We start from the raw sequence: 17,653 nt of genomic DNA, 5'->3' as shown, positions 1-17,653 counted from the left end.
AGAATCACTATGTTGTTAGTAAATAAAAGCACAACAACAATAAAGCAAGCTGCCACCATTGTGCACATGAGAACACATCAATTTGATCATCATACATGGAAGGCGACGAGAAGTACATGCACACACATAACCAGCAGCTTGAAGTGAAGCGATATCTCACGCACACACACATGTAGTCATCAGCCGAAGTTTTTACTCACACATACACACGCATATAAAAAATTACCAAGCAGGAGATACAACAATTCTAGAAGGTGAAACGTCTAGACCATTGGAGAAATATGCGGACGAGGCAACAGAGAGTATAAAAGCAGCACAAGTTGAGGAATGACTAATCAGATTTGGTTTAAACGCGCTATTGGATGTGAAGTATAATTATGAAGTAATACTCCCAAAGTAATCTAAATAAAGACCAGTTTGCAATACTGACTATTGGAGTGATTTTTTTTTCTCGGACGTTGTGGCAGCGCACTGCCCTGAAGTGGCCCGATGAAACCAGGCTAATCCTGTTTTTGTTTTTTTTTTTTAATTCATATATACTTTTTTTTTTTGTTTTTGTATCCTAATTCTTATTTATATGTTATTATTTTGTTACCCAGTCTTTGAGAGGCAGTGGCTTCTTAAGCGCCGAGATCTAAAACCGCTAAGCTACAGAGAAACTCATCAGCTGAGAAATATAGATTCACAAAATACAATAGACTAAAAGTATAAATATAATGTTTTAATTATTAAGAGAAGATAGAACCGTATTTTTTATGGCAAATAGCGAGTCCGAAACATCAATTATTCTGGAGTGAGAGTTATAATCTTCACACAAACATAGAAAGGGTTCGTGTAGTTGGAAATTGCTTCTGCATTGTTTAAGAATTATAGGTTTATAATGCCTTGAAACTCGGCATGGAACATTCAAGTTTACTTCGTTTAAAAGAAATGGGCTTGAAATCGATCCATTTAAAAGTCTAGCCATAAATAGTACACCTAGCATTTCTCTACGACTTGCAAGGGTAGGAAGATTTATTAGTTTTAATCGATTAGTGTAAGGAGGAAGATAATACGGAGAGTCCCATTGAAGATTTCTCAAGGCGAAAAGTAAAAACTGTTTTTGAATTGATTCTAGTCTATCCACATGAACTTGATAACGCGGATTCCAAATTATCGATCCATATTCTAATATCGGCCTCACCAATGATGTAAAAAGGGTTTTTGTAACGTAAGGATCACTAAACTCCTTTGCCCATCTTTTCACAAATACTAAAACTCCTTTCGCTTTATTGACTGTGGTATTAATATGAGGGTTGAAACTAAGTTTGCAATTCATTGTAACTCCCAAGTCGACAAAAACATCAACGCTTTTCAGAGTTTGGCCATTAATTGTGTAGGAAGCTGGCTGTATGTTCCCACGTGAAAAACACATGGATTTACATTTTTCTATGTTGAGAGGCATAAAATTCGCATTACACCAAGTAACTAAGCGATTTAAATCTGCCTGGAGTGCAGAACGTTCTTCTACCGACGCGTATGACTTAAAAAGTTTTACGTCGTCAGCATACATTAAAATTTTAGAATATTTTATAGTTGTGGAAACATCGTTTATAAAGATCAACAGTTTAGCGATTCGAACGTTAGCAGAAGGTGCATAAATATCAGAAATCCCCAGAATTTGTTACAATATGTATGTATTCCGGATATAGAAATAGGAGGTCCATTGCATAAAAACACAAATATTTTAATTTTTGCTTTATTAATTTTAGTATTAATATTATTAATATAATGACGTATGTACGTATTATTATAGAGCAATAAATTGGGACTTAGATTCACTTATATTATATATTTTGTTTGTATGTATTTATGTATAAGATGCTAAAAGCTAAATTCATCCGTAGTGAAGATCAAACAAATACATATCAAATATACAACAGTTTAAATAAAGGCTCTAGAGCATTGTTTACTATTTAGTTTGGCTGAATTTTAGTGGAAGCGGTCGAATGGAGTGAAAGAGCAAAAACATATATTCAATATTTCAAACAAAATTACAGATAAATGTGCATAATACCTAAAAACATAAGCAACATTTTCCCTTTATTACATTAAGTAATAAATAAATACATATTCCGAAATTGGCAAAGTTTAGCTCTGTTTAAAATTTAACTTGTACTATCTAAAGAGTTTTCGTAAGATGGAGTCGTGTAATATATGTGTTTTTGTGCTAATTCTGAGCGATCGTTGTGAGTTGCGCTACTTGATAACGTTTACAATGCTCTAGTGTCCAGGAAAGCATTGAAAAACTACTTTATATTGCGGTTTTACGGATAATATGTTTAAGCGAAAATTTAAAAAATTATTGTATCATATTTTTTTAAATAAATTTTCAACCACTCAATTGAAAGTAACAAGCCTTTTTTAAATTGCATTAAGCTTAAAATAGTATAAGCAAACTTGATTATGTTTTTAAATTAACATAAAGAGAAAAACTTTTGCTGATGCACAAAAAAGCTGGGGTAGACTACCCCTTATTCATAAAATATACAAAAGCTTTATTAAATATCATTTTCAAATAAATTTCCAATTATAAGGGCTTTATAAACATATTGCGTATAGTCATAGTCAAAATAAAATGGCCCGTAATCATAGTCGCTGACTAAAATACTCTCTAGTTAAAATCTTTCCTAAATTAAAAATGGGATTTAAAATTTTGGTCTGTCATAGACATATTAATATTAAACACAGTTTTCAGCTAAAATAAGCATGGACAGGGTATCCGCATGAAAAAATGGTATTGAAGTTCACCCTGTTGCTTACAACCGTGGTTACTTGACTCCAGGTATAAAAAATGGTAATTTTTTACTTGACAAAAACTCTTACAATAGCACAAAAATTGTCAAAGGAGTACCTGAAAACGCGTTTTGATCATAATCCGGTGGCGGATAATTATCATTCAATTCTATTTAAAAGTTATTAGCAAACGTTTTGTAAAAATTCGCTGTTTTTTATCAACCGTCAATTTAAAATTGGGTGCACAATCTTTTAATTGAACATGAACATACTTATTTAAGAAAAATTTACTTAATTCCGTTTTTTAAAATTTATTTAAATCTCGCAACATAAACGAATAAGTAGTTAAAGCGGATTTTGGCTCCTTAAAGCTAAAGAAGCAACAAGGCAATCTACTCATGCACTCCTATTCATGTTGAATAGTTTATATAGTTTGTAAGAATGTTGTAAAGAAAAGTTGTTTTCATTAAGACAGATGTGACGGCAAAAATTATGCCTTAAATGTTAGGTGGCCCTAACCGTTAAAGCCGTTTAATTTAATATCCCCGAAACCGAATAGGGATATCTCTAACCTCGATACTAATAAGTATGCAGGACATTCAACGATAATCAGGTTAAATCAAATTTAGGTTTGTCTTAGCAAAGTCAGCATAAATAAAGGGAGTATAGAATAGTTTTCCATAGGAAAGAAGTAACCTAGAATATTGAGCCATTGTACATGGACCTGCAAAGTGTAAGTCCCTTTTACATTAGAAAATCATTGAACTCAAGTCGATCATGACATAGACTAAGAGGGTGACAAAGGGGCGAAGGAGTTCAGCAGCGCCCGTACTAAGCAGTTCTTAAAATATTTGTTGCTAGTTCTTGTTGTATTCCGTGCTTTATTTCACGATTTCTTTTAAGAGGGATTGGCAAATGTAAAAGGGGAATAGAAGACACAAAAGGAAATGCCAGCAGAATTGAATTCAAGAATTCTGTAATGTAATTCAATAATTAGAAGTCGGAAATAAGAAACTGGTTAATTTAGTTTAGTTAATTCTTTTATTAACAGATATTCATAAAAAACCGAATAATTACCCTCAAACGGCTGCGAAACTGGTGAAAATTGTATCAGCGCAAAACGCCTTTTTAGTTAATTCTTTTTTGTGTACAATAATATCACCAAAATTACATCAACCACATGAAAGTCTTAAACTTTTTTTTTTTGCAAAAAAATTTTGACGGAGTACAAGTATTACTATGCCGCCTTCGGATTATTGCTTCCGAAATTAAAACGCGTCATTTTTAAAAAATTAAAATCGGGCTCATGTCATTTTAAATTTAAAATGCTTTTTTATAGATAAAATATTGTTTAAGTGGACTATAACAGGCTTAAAATGATTTTTTATTTTATTTCGACTAAGATTACGGGCCAATGGCGCATAGTCATAGTCAAAATAAAAAAGGTTTTAAATTTAGTTGCAGCTTTTTGACATAATTTTCTATGAGCTATCTGTCAAAAAAGATGCAACTAAATTTAAAACCTATTTTATTTCGACTATGAATATGCGCCATTTTAATATACATATTATGAATATGGTGGTAAAATTAGGATTATTTTTTTATTTATAATTTCGTTTTAAATATATGTATGTATGTATTAAGTCTCTTGTTTACAATCGATTATTAGACTAATCGACATGTCGAGTAGTAACTTTGCATTGATTGAAAATCGACTTGCTTGTAGGTATTAGATTTCAACGTGGAAAGCAATCGACTGACTGTCATTATTCGAATAATATACATACATATATGAAAATTTCATAAATACAATTTTTCTTATGTAAATTCAAACAAATTTTATTGGTTGCTGAAAATTTAGTTTCTGGTGACGTAGCTGGGTATAGAGCTTCTTTTAAAATTTCGAAAATGCCAAAGAAGCAAGCTGACAAATATGTGAGCTGCAAATGGCTAACAATAACCTCAAAACGTCATTACGAATCGCAGAACTAATTGAAAATTACAAAAAAAATATTCGAATAATCGAAGCTGTCGCTAATCGTATGCTAAAAACTAGGCGATTAGTGATAATCGATTATTTTACTAAACAACTTTAGCTAATCGATTTTACGATTAGTTGACTATCGAGAGCTCTAATACGTAATATTTTTTGTATCGTATGGTTTTAAATATTTTTTAAATTTACAATTTAAATTTACCCCCAGCTTGTAGCCAATTTTTCATGCGTTTTCATATAAGTTAGATAACAAAAAGTTAAAAAAAAAATGTTTTCGTAATTAGCTTATAGCAAATATCGCAATCGTGCTGTTTACCATTTTTGAAAGTATTTATGTAAATACATATAAACGTTGTGTGTATAGGTGTGTATCTATATTATTTTGGATGCTCTTGATATATTTGTAAACAGTACAAAATCTATTGTTAAAACTTTAAAATCTAAAGCTCTTCATATTTAATTTTCTCACATATTTCAACTCTTGTCCAACTCTTGTAGGCTTTTTGCATATGCGTATATTTATATGTGTGTGTGTATAATTTTGTAATATGAATGTTTTTATTTGTAATACAAATATGCAACTTATACATCTATAGAAGATAGCCGGTTGTGTGCGCCGCCATATTGAACATTCTGTCAAAACGCTGCCAAAACGTTAAAAGGAAGCCAGCTTGAACATCCTGTCAGGCAGTTGATCGATATGATATCAAACTTCTTTTGTACACAATTATGCAACGGCCGTTATAAACGGCACCGCTTTTGATGCACGCCTGTAAATATACTACACAATTTGGATCGAAAAACATGCTTTGTGGATTGCATTCCAAAAGCAATAGATATTTAGCATTGCATTCTCCAAAAAATTATATACGGCTTTGCATTTGCTACGTCATGGCAAATACGCAACCTCAAAAACCGTAAACTATTTTTGCTTATTTTTGCTGATGCGTTGCAAACATGTGATATAAGTTATATATATGACCGATCTCTACGATTTTTTTAGACAACATTTTTTGTAATATGTATATGCAAGCACTGCTTGAAATTCGAAGCTTCTATCTGTTAAAATGGGGCAGAAATTACGAAAAGTACAAAAAAGTACCCTTATATATGGTCTAGCTTCATTGTATTTGCAAACTGGTATAGTTAGTTTTTACAAGACACTAGCAAAATGTTCGGCTATGCATCGTCATTGCAAATGGGTTACATGGAAACCCATAGTACATTATTTCAGCCACTGTCAATCAAATACGTTCGACCTTTGCGTCGTTTTGGCGCTAACGTTGCATCAATTAACTTCATTGCTATGTTCTTAATCCACAGGCAAAGGAAAAAGAATTAGAAAGCTTACGTTTTGCTGGCATTGGCAATTAGTTCATGAAATTCCTTGAAAACCATGAAAAATCTTTGAATTTACAGCATTTAAAACATGACTTAATTTTCCTGTAAAGGCGAATCTTTACAAGGCAAGGCGAATTCAGTAAAAGGTGTTGTTATTCCATCACCTGGTTACTTCTTCTTGATATTGTGGTGAATATTTGCATCACTATGCTGTTAGTAAATAATCACAACAACAAAAACAGCAAGCAGCGACACTTATGCACACGGCAACGAAGAACATTCCACACACATAATCAGCAGCTCGAAGCGAAAAGATATTTCACATACATATATGTAGCCTGTAGCTATGAGCAGAGGTTGTACTTACACATACCCACGCATATGACTAGAAGAAAAACATAAACTACAAATATACATGTATGTATATAGCTGGGTAACTAAGCATGAGACACAACTGTTCTCGAACACAAGAAAACCGAGAGTATAAAAGCAGCGCAAGCTGAGAAAGTAGTAATCACTTTGATTTGAACACGCTATTACCCAGCAAACAAAGTGTCTAACGTTAGAGAAATATTGTAGTTTTACATTAGAATTCCAATGCAGTTCTCTAATGCATTTAGAATCGAAAACTAGGTTAGAATTCGACTCTGAATCGATTCGAATAACACTAGAATTGCGTGGTTATGATTATTGTCACAGTTACCTATTATTTGCATGACATGATCACTCATTCTTAGTGTTACACTAACAAAATAAAAATAGTGGAAATATTACAAGTTGCGAAATAAGTTTTTTTTATTTATAATAATAAATACTAGTAAGTGAAAATGAATTTAAAAAAAGTTATAAACGGAAAGCGAGCAGATTATTGGAGTGCTATTTGAATGGCATGAAGAAAACGCTTCCTCATCCGTACCTCAAACCAACGCTGAGCTCAATCTTTAAGTACGGTTTTAATTTATTATAATAGAAAAAGCCTTTGAAATTTGTTCGTTCTTAATACATAAGATTATAACCAAATAAACGTATTTGATATAATGAAACAATGAGAATTTCGCCGATTTTAAATAATTGAACTTAATTGCGCATCACTTCAAAATTCTCAATAGAAACTCATTAGAATTCGACGTTAGAATTCGATTAGAATTCGACGTTAGAATTCGATTAGAATTCGACGTTAGAATTCGATTAGAATTCTAACCCTTTTCTCGATATCGAGTACGAAGTCCCCTTTCTGTCGCGAATGCTATAATTCGCGACAGTTTCGCAAATCGTCCTCTAACCTTCTACCTTAGAGAAATACATAAGAATTCGATTCGTCTTCTAATTGCTTTCTAACCTAAATGTTTGTTGGGTAATTGTGAAGTATAAGTGTTATTGTGAAGTACTGCGCCCAAAGTAGTCTAAATAAAAACCATTTTGCAAAACTGAATATTGGAGTTATTTATTCGACAGTTCAACGACACGAACGTTAGCAGTACGTGCAAAATAATCGGCATCCACCCAAAATCGCAAAAGTAATTTTTGGCAACGACCTTCGACTGCCAGCTGATTTGAAGCTTGGAATAAATGCCGATGCGGAGAGAAATGCCAAGAAATCCACTGGTGTCTTGGAGGAAGAGATGAGGGAAATAGACGATCTTGTAAGATAACGAACCAAGATTATGAGTGTCAAGATGAAAGCCAGATACGATAAAGCAATTAATTCGAAAGGTTTTCGGCAAGGAGGTTTGGTGCTGTAATACAAACCAAAACGAAAGAAAGGTTTGTCCCCGAAGTTTCAGTGTAACTGGGAAGGCCCATACAACGTTGTAAAACGGATCAACGATGTAGTTTACCGCATACAAACCAATAGGCAAACCACGAAACAAAATAAGTGGTTCATTTGTAGAGGCTGGCAGCGTTTAGATCGGAAAATTTGTCTGATCGGAACTATCGGAATTAGGTGGAGGGCAGTGTGGCGAATATTTGCATCACTATGCTGGCGGCCACCGTGGTGTGATGGTAGCGCGCTCCGCCTTCCACACCGTATGCCCTGGGTTCACACCCCGGGCAAAGCAACATCAAAATTTTAGAAATAAGGTTTTTCAATTAGAAGAAATTTTTTCTAAGCGGGGTCGCCCGGGCAATTCCTGCCATAAAGGTCCGACGCCTGTTTGTGAAGTTGACCAAGGACCTGCTTGAGTTTTTTTGCTTCATACGACTGAGTTCTCAGGTGCAGTATTTCCTCAAAATGCTTACGGCAGTGTTTGGCAAGCGTTCCGGGTGTATTTCTGCCATGAAAAGCTCTCACTGAAAACTCATCTACCTTGCAGATGCTGTTCGGAGTCGGCATAAAACATGTCCCGTCCGGTAGGGAAAATCAAGAGGAGCACGACGCAAATTGGAAGAGAAGCTCGGCCTTAGATCTCTTCGCACATACACACGCATATGGCTAGAAGAAAAGCATAAACTGCAAATATACATGTATATAGCTGGGTAACCATGCATGAGATACAACTGTGCTCGAACACATGTTCGCGAAATGACCGAGAAAACCGAGAGTATAAAAGCAGCGCAAGCTGAGGAATTAGTAATCAGTTTGATTTGAACACGCTATTAGTTGTGAGGTATAAGTAAGTACTACTCCCAAAGTAGTCTAAATAAAGATCATTTTGCAATACTGAATATTGGACACACTGGATCACTGCTACAACAACTGAATATTGGACTTATTTATTCGTTCAGCGATACGAACGTTAGCAGAAAGTGAAAAATAATCGGAATCCCACAAAATTCGTTACAATATTTTCCATACGACGCCTTGGTACAAATTATGAGAGTTAATCAAAGTCAAAACAAATTTTCCTTTGATTTGACATTTCTCTGAACGCGACTTTTATAAATTCGCTTTGCCATCACCTTGTATAGAACCGCCTTGCCGAGAAATTAGCTACTCATTTTTCGAAAGGTCTTTAGCTCGCCAAATCGAAATTCCGATTCAAATTTTTTATTTTGGATCTTGTTTTCAATATATTCTCACATAACGAAATGAAAATCACGTTTTGCGGCTGCGGCTGTCCTTTTGCAACGCAAAATAAATTTTAATTAAAAATCTACATATGTGACCTGGAATCATGAAAGGGACCTATTGTGCGAAAATACCGTTGTTCACTTTTTGAGTGAGTTTTATAGGAAATTTAACGCTCTTTGCAATGGAACAAACCGCAGTTTTCTATCTTTCTTAATTTTTTCACAAATCGCATTTAAAACCAAATCGGACCACATATACGATTATGTGAAATATTTCGATCCATGCGCCACCTATCGGAGATTTTGTTCTTATTATTGCATTGTCATCGGGCTCTGAACTATATTCCAAGTTTCAAGCTTGTAGCCAGGCGCTGATCTACGGGGAGGGGGGGGGGGGGGGGGGGGGGGGGGAATAGGGGACATTTATATATAGAAGAAAATGGTGTTTTAAAGCTCCCAGGAACAAATATCTTGAAAACTGGAACCAACTCAAAAACTTTGACACTGGGCTCAGATTCAACGGCCCGAAGGCCTTAGAAAAGTAGAGGGTCTTTTCTGGGTCTACAATTTTTCGAGATGTGTCTTTAATTATACATACTTTCTTTTACTTACTTTGCTACAAACATTTGTTTTATTCGTTTCTGCTAAGCCCGCCTTCATACACACACACATATATTTTATCCAAAACTTTTCTAAGACATCGAGCTGCATGGCAAACGTGGCGATCCCATTTGGGTTAGTACACGATCCAACCATTGCAATGGTCCATTCAAATGTAATTCAATCCAGCACGGTGTTGATGTGACCGTTTGACGTCTGTACTCAGCACCCCAACCCTTTACAAATGACATACGTATAGTACACATGCGTGTTAGCTGATATACAGCTTCAAAACCTTGTGAAACGGATTGTGATAGCAATGCCGCAAATTCTTGATTATTAAAAATTTTCAAGTTACATCCTGGTGGTATTTTACAAACAGTAGCTGGATGCCAACCATAACGTTGATTACAATTTGGACTTTGTACAAATATCGATGAGTCACTTAGACATTCGGCAAAAACTTCACCACCAATATAATATAACCGTACGCCTTTGCCAATATGACGACGTGTTTGTTCAACCACTTCGTTACGATTAACATTCGATAACAGGCCAAGACAAAAACGCTCCGAATTGGAGGGATCAGTGAAACCATCAACAGTTATAGATGGTTGCGAGGCATGAAAGGTTTCACCGACACGCGTATTCAACTCATAATATGAAATTGAGCACCAAAATGCTGGCTCATGATACATAACAGGACTGGCATCGACTGGTGGTGTTAATCTAGACATATTCATATTATCATTTGGATCAATTGGATCACCATCTTCGCTCATATAGCCAGGTGGTGGTGTACCCGTATTGGGAATGCTACTACCAACACTAAGAACACTTGATTGTGAGTCCATATTGCAGGCGCCTGAACCTACAAGTGTACCACCATTCATTTGTTGTTGCTGTTGAACAGCACTCATACCTAAACCACCAACTAGGCCACCGGGTGAATGTTGTTGAATTTGTTGATGATGCTGATGATGACTTGATGACAACTCCATATATTGAGGGGGACTCAATGAAGCGCTACGAATAGTTGTGGCATTGTATTCAGTGTTGTTTGGTATCTGGTGAGTATGATTATCCAATGGGTAGTCGCTAATTGAATCAGGCGGTGTTGGTAATGATTTTGGCACCAAAATCGATAGTTCAATCTTTTTATAATGATATGGATTTATACATATTTCGTCTTTACGTAAATGAAAAGCATATTCGCAATGATCCAAGGCTTTCAATTCATTTTGAGATTGTAAATCCGGCCAACGCCATACACGGCAATATATTACATGCGGTTGTCCTTTGCGCAAATTTTCGCCAGTAGCACCTGGCTTACTGCGCGGTACTGTTACACAGCGTGTGTTACAATTTTGCGTTGAAATGGCACGTTCTAACTCTTCAAGTTGTATATTCTTTTTGACTTTTTTAACAAGATTTTTTACTGCCTTTTCAGACCACTTCCCTTCGACGGTGTCTTCGTTGCCCTTCTTGAGTGCTAACAAACGTTTAACTACTTGTGGGGTGAATGGCAACATGGCACGTGGCACAACAAGCGTGCACTTAGGTATCAGTAAGGTGTCGTCCACAAATGCTTTAAGAGTTTCGGTGCCAGAACGCAGCTATATTTCTCTATGGTCACTTCAGCCGCAGTAGGTAGTGTAGAGTAAAGATTTTCCTGAAAAAGGACCTTCTTTTGAACTCACTATTTTAACATTTAATACAATTTGGTAAAAAATATTACTGGTGTTAAATTAACAGTCATTTGCTTTATCCAAAAGAAGCGACCTCCTCACAAATTGTAATTCTTATTGTAGCAGTGCTTCGCCGTGTTCTTGTTGTAGCAACAAGGACACTCCCCGAAGGCCTTGTGGAGTGCTATCAATGTTGATGGTCCTTTGCCGGATGCAGATCCGGTACCAAGCCCGACAATCTCGGGAACGAGGGATTCAAGGGGTTGTGTAGCGCAATATATAGCTTCTCCAACCCAATTGTCAACCTCACCTTCGAGCGGCGAATCCCATTTCACTAATAGACGACGCTCTGGCGACCTCAAGCTCGTCATGGAACTTGGGGGTGGGGAGGGAGGGATGGCCTGAAGGCTAAATGTGGCCATTTAAATCGTTCCCGAGATGGCCGGGCTAGCACCTCAATGGTGCTGTTACCGGAACGTACCGGATCTGTATCCGGCAAAGGACCACCACATCGATAACACTCCCCAAAGCCTTCGGGGAGTAACATTATTGCTACAACAACAACAAAAACATGCAGGGGTACTTATACCGGCTACTATCTCTCTTTCCCATTAGCAAATAAACAAGATGTTTTGCCACTAAAAGATTCCACGGCGAATTCGATATGTAAGAACGTAAAATGTAATTACATACAAGGCGTTGATTGCAATGAATTAATAGGGATACTTATCGGTCTTATACCAAAATTCAAGGAGTTCAAAAGCGCAATACAAAGCTTTATAGCTTCAAAGTTTCCTCAACCCAATTTTCAACCTCACCTACTGGAGGGGAATCCTGCTACAAATATGAATGTATCATACACATGTTTAGCAGGAGAGGCTCTGGCGACCCCCAGGTCCGCATGGCACTAGGGGGTGGGGCGGGATGGCCCAGAAGGTTTAATGTGGTCATATTCATAGTGCCCGAAATGGTCGGGCTAGTACCTTTATGGTGCTTTGTTACCGAAACGTACCGGATCTGTATCCGGTAAAAGATAAGGTTGCTCCCCGAAGGCTTTGGGGACTGTTATCGATGTAATGGTCCTTTTCCGGATACAGATCCGGTACCACAGCACCATTAAGGTGCTAGCCCGACCATTTCGGGGACGATTTATGTGGCCACATTAAACCTTCAGGTCATTCCCTCCCTCCCCACCCCAAAGTTCGATGAGCGGCTTGGGGTCGCCAGAGCCTCGTCTGTAGTGAAACAGGATTCGCCGCGGATAGGTGAGGTTGACAATTTGGTTTGGAGAAGCTATATATTGCGCTGGCAACCTGAGGGCCCCTTGAATTTGGTATTTTAGTCGCCTCTTACGACAGGCATACCTACCGCGGGAATATTCTGGCCCCCTAACCCGCTGGGGTGTAAAGGACCATCAACATCGATAACACTTCAAACCCTTCGGGGAGTGTCTTTATCGTTAATACAAAAACAAAAACATAGCAACAAAAGTTCTTGTGACATGGATGCTGTCCATATTGTGATTGTTATAGTTTTAGTAGATACACTGCGCTACAGTAGTAGCCGTAACACACAGGGGCAATTAAGGCAATAATCTCGCAAGCACGTGTGTAAGCAATCCCTGGAAATAGTCGGGACAGGGAGAAGCATACATCTATACTGGGTCCAAAGGCATATGGGCATAGATGTGAATGAGAACACGGATGAGCTAGCTAAAAATGGCGCATCCCTTGAAGATTTCTCCGTAGACGTCTTACGTTGGTCTTACAACCTAAAACTAACAAAAGTACTATCATTAAAAAGAGAGGACTGTAGAGTCATTACGGGTATTCTAATAGGAATCTGCTAAAGCTGTCAGATCTAATAGCAAGTGGCAGAGGTCATAGAAAGCTTCTAGTATTAAGGGGATAGGTTTTTTTTGTTTGAAACAGAATAGTTCCTGGGTTTTGAGAGGGATTTCAGTTTGGTCGTTAAAAAAATTTCTGGTAACACTACTGGCTTGTTCATCTTTGTTCATGAACTGGTCAGTTCAACCTAGTAGATACACTATTGATTTGACGGATTTAATTCGGTATGCTTCGCTGCCAGCATCTTCTTTTTGAGCTAAGAATTTAGTAGCCTCTTACGACAGCCACGGAAAATATTTTAGACACCACGTCGTACAACTTAGGGCCTATGAAACGGTTAAGAGCCAATTAAAAGAAAGCCAAATTCATTCATATTTGAAACCGAAACTAAGCTGAATACAAATTATACCTTTAATTGCAAACTTCCAGACTATCCGTTCAGACCAAATTTAATGTGTATCGCTGGAAATATCGATGTAGAATGTTAGTCTTATTTTCTAAGTGTTTTTTTATTATTAATTACATGTTGTTGTTCTTCCAATTATTCTTGCTCCAATTTATGTACTGTATTTTGCCTGCACTTTATTGATGAAATATACTACAAACTTATGCGCATATGTACATATGTATATTTTGTTGTGCTCCTCTGCTAAATTGATGAGTATACTATTTTGCACGATTTCTCTATTTATTGCCTCCTCTTTGACTGTCTGCTGACCTTTCACACTTTTTTCTGTTCCGTTCTATAGCAATGCCGTCTGCTGATGTATACTTTTCTTGTCTCCTTCTAGATATGTTTCTTATTTTTGTTTCCTGCAGAGCACTGTTTTCATGCGTCGCTATTGCAGTCGACTTCGTTGTCTCAACAAAACGTTCTCGCTAGCCAATATTTGCTGGTCTTTATGTACTTCTTTTCTCCCCTTTTTTGGCCGTCTGATCCAAATGTACACGTAAATGTTCTTATTGTTCCATTACTTTGATTGCATTTATTTTCACTGAGCCGCCCTCTGTCTCCTTCAAAACCACTTTTCAATCGCTTTTGCTTTTGACCAGACAACCAGTGATAGCAATTTAGCGATGGCTTATCCAATTTTGACGGGCAAATACAATTCTTTATTGTTTTACTTCACATGCACTTACTAAAGTCAACTTTAATTTGCAATTTAAAAAGCACAAAAAATTGTTAAAATATGGAAAATGAAAAGGAAAATAAACTCGACTTCACACAAAGCAAAATTGACATTGTTCCATGCATTGTTCATTCATTTCGTAGTCTTTCGGAAAAAGTGCTACCAGATCTAATGATTATCGTTGTTTTTTTTTTTTAAAGAGGATAAATTAGCTTGGTTTTTTTCATCTATAGATGTTTACGCTTAAACTTTATATGGGCTGCTCCTGTTTCGTAGCGAAAGGGCTAATTAAACTTCCTTAACCCTAACGCCATAATCGTAACCACACCCATATCCATAACTATCAATGTTATAAATTAATGGTGCCTTACCCTAAAAAGGACGTGTGGCACTCGGGGACTGCCGCGGTAAAGCTATTGCTTATTATCAACTTATGCAATTATAATATTTATGCAACATTTTGTTTTCTTTGATATTAATTCAAGTTTTGTCTTTGATATTAATTCAAGTTAACCTTTTTAAGCGTGGTGACCGATTAGTAAACAAATTTTTTACTTTTATTGAATAAATGAGAAGTTAATATTTAACTTTAACTTTCACTTTAAGTTTAACATTCATTTTAACTTTAACTTTATTTTTAACTTTAACTTTAACTTTAACATTCACTTTAACTTTAACTTTAACTGTAACTTTAACTTTAACTATAACCTTAACTTTAACTTTAACTTTAACTATAATTTTAACTTTAACTTTAACTTTACCTCTATCCTTAACTTTAACTTTAAGTTTAACTTTAAATTTAACCTTAACTTTAAATTTGACTTTAACTTTAACTTTAACATTATTTTTAACTTTAACTTTCGCTTTAACTTTAACATTCACTTTAACTTTAACCTTAACTTTAACTTTAACCTTAACTTTAACTTTAACTTTAATTTTAACTTTAACTTTAACTTCAACTCTAACTTTAACCTTAACTTTAACTTTAAGTTTAACTTTAACCTTAACTTTAACTTTGACTTTGGCTTTAACTTTAACTCGCGCGCGCGGCAGGCCTGAGGCTCTAGAAAAGTCGGAAGCGTACAAAGGAGCGAAGAAAGCTCTTAGTGCTGCCATTAAGCAAAGCAAGCTTAAGTGCTGGAAAGCGCTTTGCGAGGAAGTGGATCGAGACCCATGGGGGCAGGGATATAAGATAGTAATGAAGAAGTTCCGTCCGCCAAACCAGCTGATGGACGAGAACCAAATAAGGAACATTGTGGATGGCCTGTTTCCCACCCAACTGCCTAGGGAGGGCGGGTACGTTACCCATGAAGATCGCAACGTGGAACCATTCCAAGAAGAAGAGCTTAAAACTGCCGTGCGAACTATGAAACCTAGGAAAGCATCTGGGCCCGACGGAATACCCGCAGAGGCAATTAGACTAGCTGCAAACGACTGCCCAGAACTTATGTTGCACATGTACAACAAATGTCTCGAAGAAAGAATTTTCCCCACCATATGGAAGACAGCACGACTGGTTCTCATTCCAAAAGGGAAAGGAGATCCCAGCTCTCCATCATCCTACCGTCCCCTATGTATGTTGGACACAGCAGGAAAATTGATGGAGAGTCTCCTGAAGCAACGCCTCACCAGAGCGTTACAGGACGCCGGAGGACTGTCGCCCAGACAGCATGGTTTTCGGAGGGGGCACTCTACAATAGATGCCATAGCAGAAGTTATAGACGCAGTCAAGAAAGCCGAGACAGCGTGCCACAGAGCAAGACCTATAGTGTTGCTGGTCACGCTGGACGTCAAAAACGCTTTTAACTCAGCTAGGTGGGAGGACATGCTTGAGGCACTAGAAAGCACTTTCAAAGTACCGCAATATTTGTTAGAAATTTTAAGGGACTACCTAAGAGAGAGGTATCTAATATATGAAAGTACTCACGGTCAAAAAAAGGTAAAAATAACAGGTGGAGCAGCCCAGGGTTCGGTACTAGGTCCCGATCTCTGGAATATAACTTACGACAGTCTTCTTCGATTAGACATGCCAGAAAGCACCTTCCTCGTTGCATTTGCAGACGACGTGGCAGCTGTGATAACAGCACCAAGCTGCGAGCTGGCACAGCTAAAATTAAACCAGGTCATGCGTAATGTAAATAGGTGGATGGCTGAGCACGGTCTTCAGTTAGCAACAGCCAAAACGGAGATCGTCATCCTCACAAAGAGACGTATTCCCACTACCAGGAACATGATGGTTGGGGACCAGCCAATAGAAACACTCGCTTCAACGAAATATCTGGGAGTGAGGTTAGACAGCAAACTCAACTTCTCGGATCACATACGAGGGACCTGCGAAAGAGCTGCGCGCATAATAGCGCAGTTGAGTAGATTAATGGCAAACACAGGTGGCCCAAAGCCATGCACAAGGAAGTTGCTTGCATCAGCCTCGGATTCTATACTCTTATATGGTGCAGAAATCTGGGCGGACGCAATGAAATACCGGAAGAACCGAGTCGCCCTCACCTCGGTCCAACGCAGAGGGGCGCTGCGAATATCTTCGGCTTACCGCACGGTATCAGCTGAAGCTGTCCTGGTCGTTGCGGGAACCATACCGATATATCTTCTCGTTGAGGAAAGAAAAACAATATATGACAACGGATCGCAAGCAAGTACAGCTGCTGTTGCAATGCAGGCGCGAGAAGAATCGATCCGACGTTGGCAAGATCAGTGGAGCAACAGCATCGTAGGAAAGTGGACTAGGGAACTAATCCCTGAACTTGATCCATGGTTGAAGCGACCGCACGGAGAGGTAGACTTTTACCTGACCCAGTTTCTAACGGGACATGGTTACTTCCGCAAATACCTACACAGAATGGGTAAGGTTGATAGCCCGAGCTGTCTGTACTGTGGGGAAATAGACGATGTACGCCACACCTTCTTCGAATGCAGGCACTTCTCCCATCAGCGAAGGAGGGTAGAAGAGGTACTTGGCGACCTATCCCCGGGCAGTGTCATCAATAACATGACCTGTCGAAGAGACAGATGGGATACGGTCAGCACATATGTGAGGCATATACTTACCAGTAAACGAGAAGACGGATGCCTAGCCCATTAGCGTGAGAGTAGCCATAGAGCTCACGTAGCGCGCACCCGTACCCGAAGTAATGCTAAACGCGGTCCCAGGTACGGGGATTTGCGCGGGCCGTGGGAGGTTAGGTTTTAGTGGGTAGGCCTTCATGGAAGAAGGGAGTCCTACACTCGGAGAGTCTCGCAGTGAGGCTT

At 37.7% G+C, this 17,653-nt stretch overlaps 1 protein-coding gene across 4 annotated transcripts; it reads right to left on the bottom strand.

The window, feature by feature from the left end:
• Window positions 1–1,724: 1,724 nt before the first annotated feature.
• Window positions 1,725–14,512, bottom strand: Smox (Smad on X). Of its 4 annotated transcripts, none has more exons than XR_010952370.1 (4): window positions 13,783–14,512; window positions 13,669–13,721; window positions 9,737–11,396; window positions 1,725–6,157 (listed from the first exon to the last, which is right to left on the bottom strand). XR_010952370.1 is itself a non-coding variant. In XM_067780909.1 (3 exons), exon 3 carries the CDS (start codon window positions 11,254–11,256, stop codon window positions 9,817–9,819), a length of 1,440 nt encoding a protein of 479 aa, XP_067637010.1. In that variant the 5' UTR covers window positions 11,257–11,396; window positions 13,669–13,721; window positions 13,783–14,512; the 3' UTR covers window positions 1,725–9,816. The 4 variants fall into 4 exon arrangements, 1 of the variants encoding a protein (XP_067637010.1); XR_010952372.1 differs by having other exon boundaries at window positions 1,725–5,552; XR_010952371.1 differs by having other exon boundaries at window positions 1,725–5,541.
• Between the last annotated feature and the right edge of the window lie 3,141 nt (window positions 14,513–17,653).

This window comes from Eurosta solidaginis, chromosome 4 (genome assembly GCF_040869045.1).
Source record: "Eurosta solidaginis isolate ZX-2024a chromosome 4, ASM4086904v1, whole genome shotgun sequence".
NCBI classification, from domain to species: domain Eukaryota; kingdom Metazoa; phylum Arthropoda; class Insecta; order Diptera; family Tephritidae; genus Eurosta; species Eurosta solidaginis.
The sequence above is the reverse complement of the archived record's forward strand: the minus strand, read 5'-3'. Positions and strand labels throughout refer to the sequence as shown.

Bases quoted from the DNA above. Each gene is read 5' to 3' on its own strand.
- Smox (XM_067780909.1), bottom strand. From the start codon at position 11,256: ATGTTGCCATTCACCCCACAAGTAGTTAAACGTTTGTTAGCACTCAAG.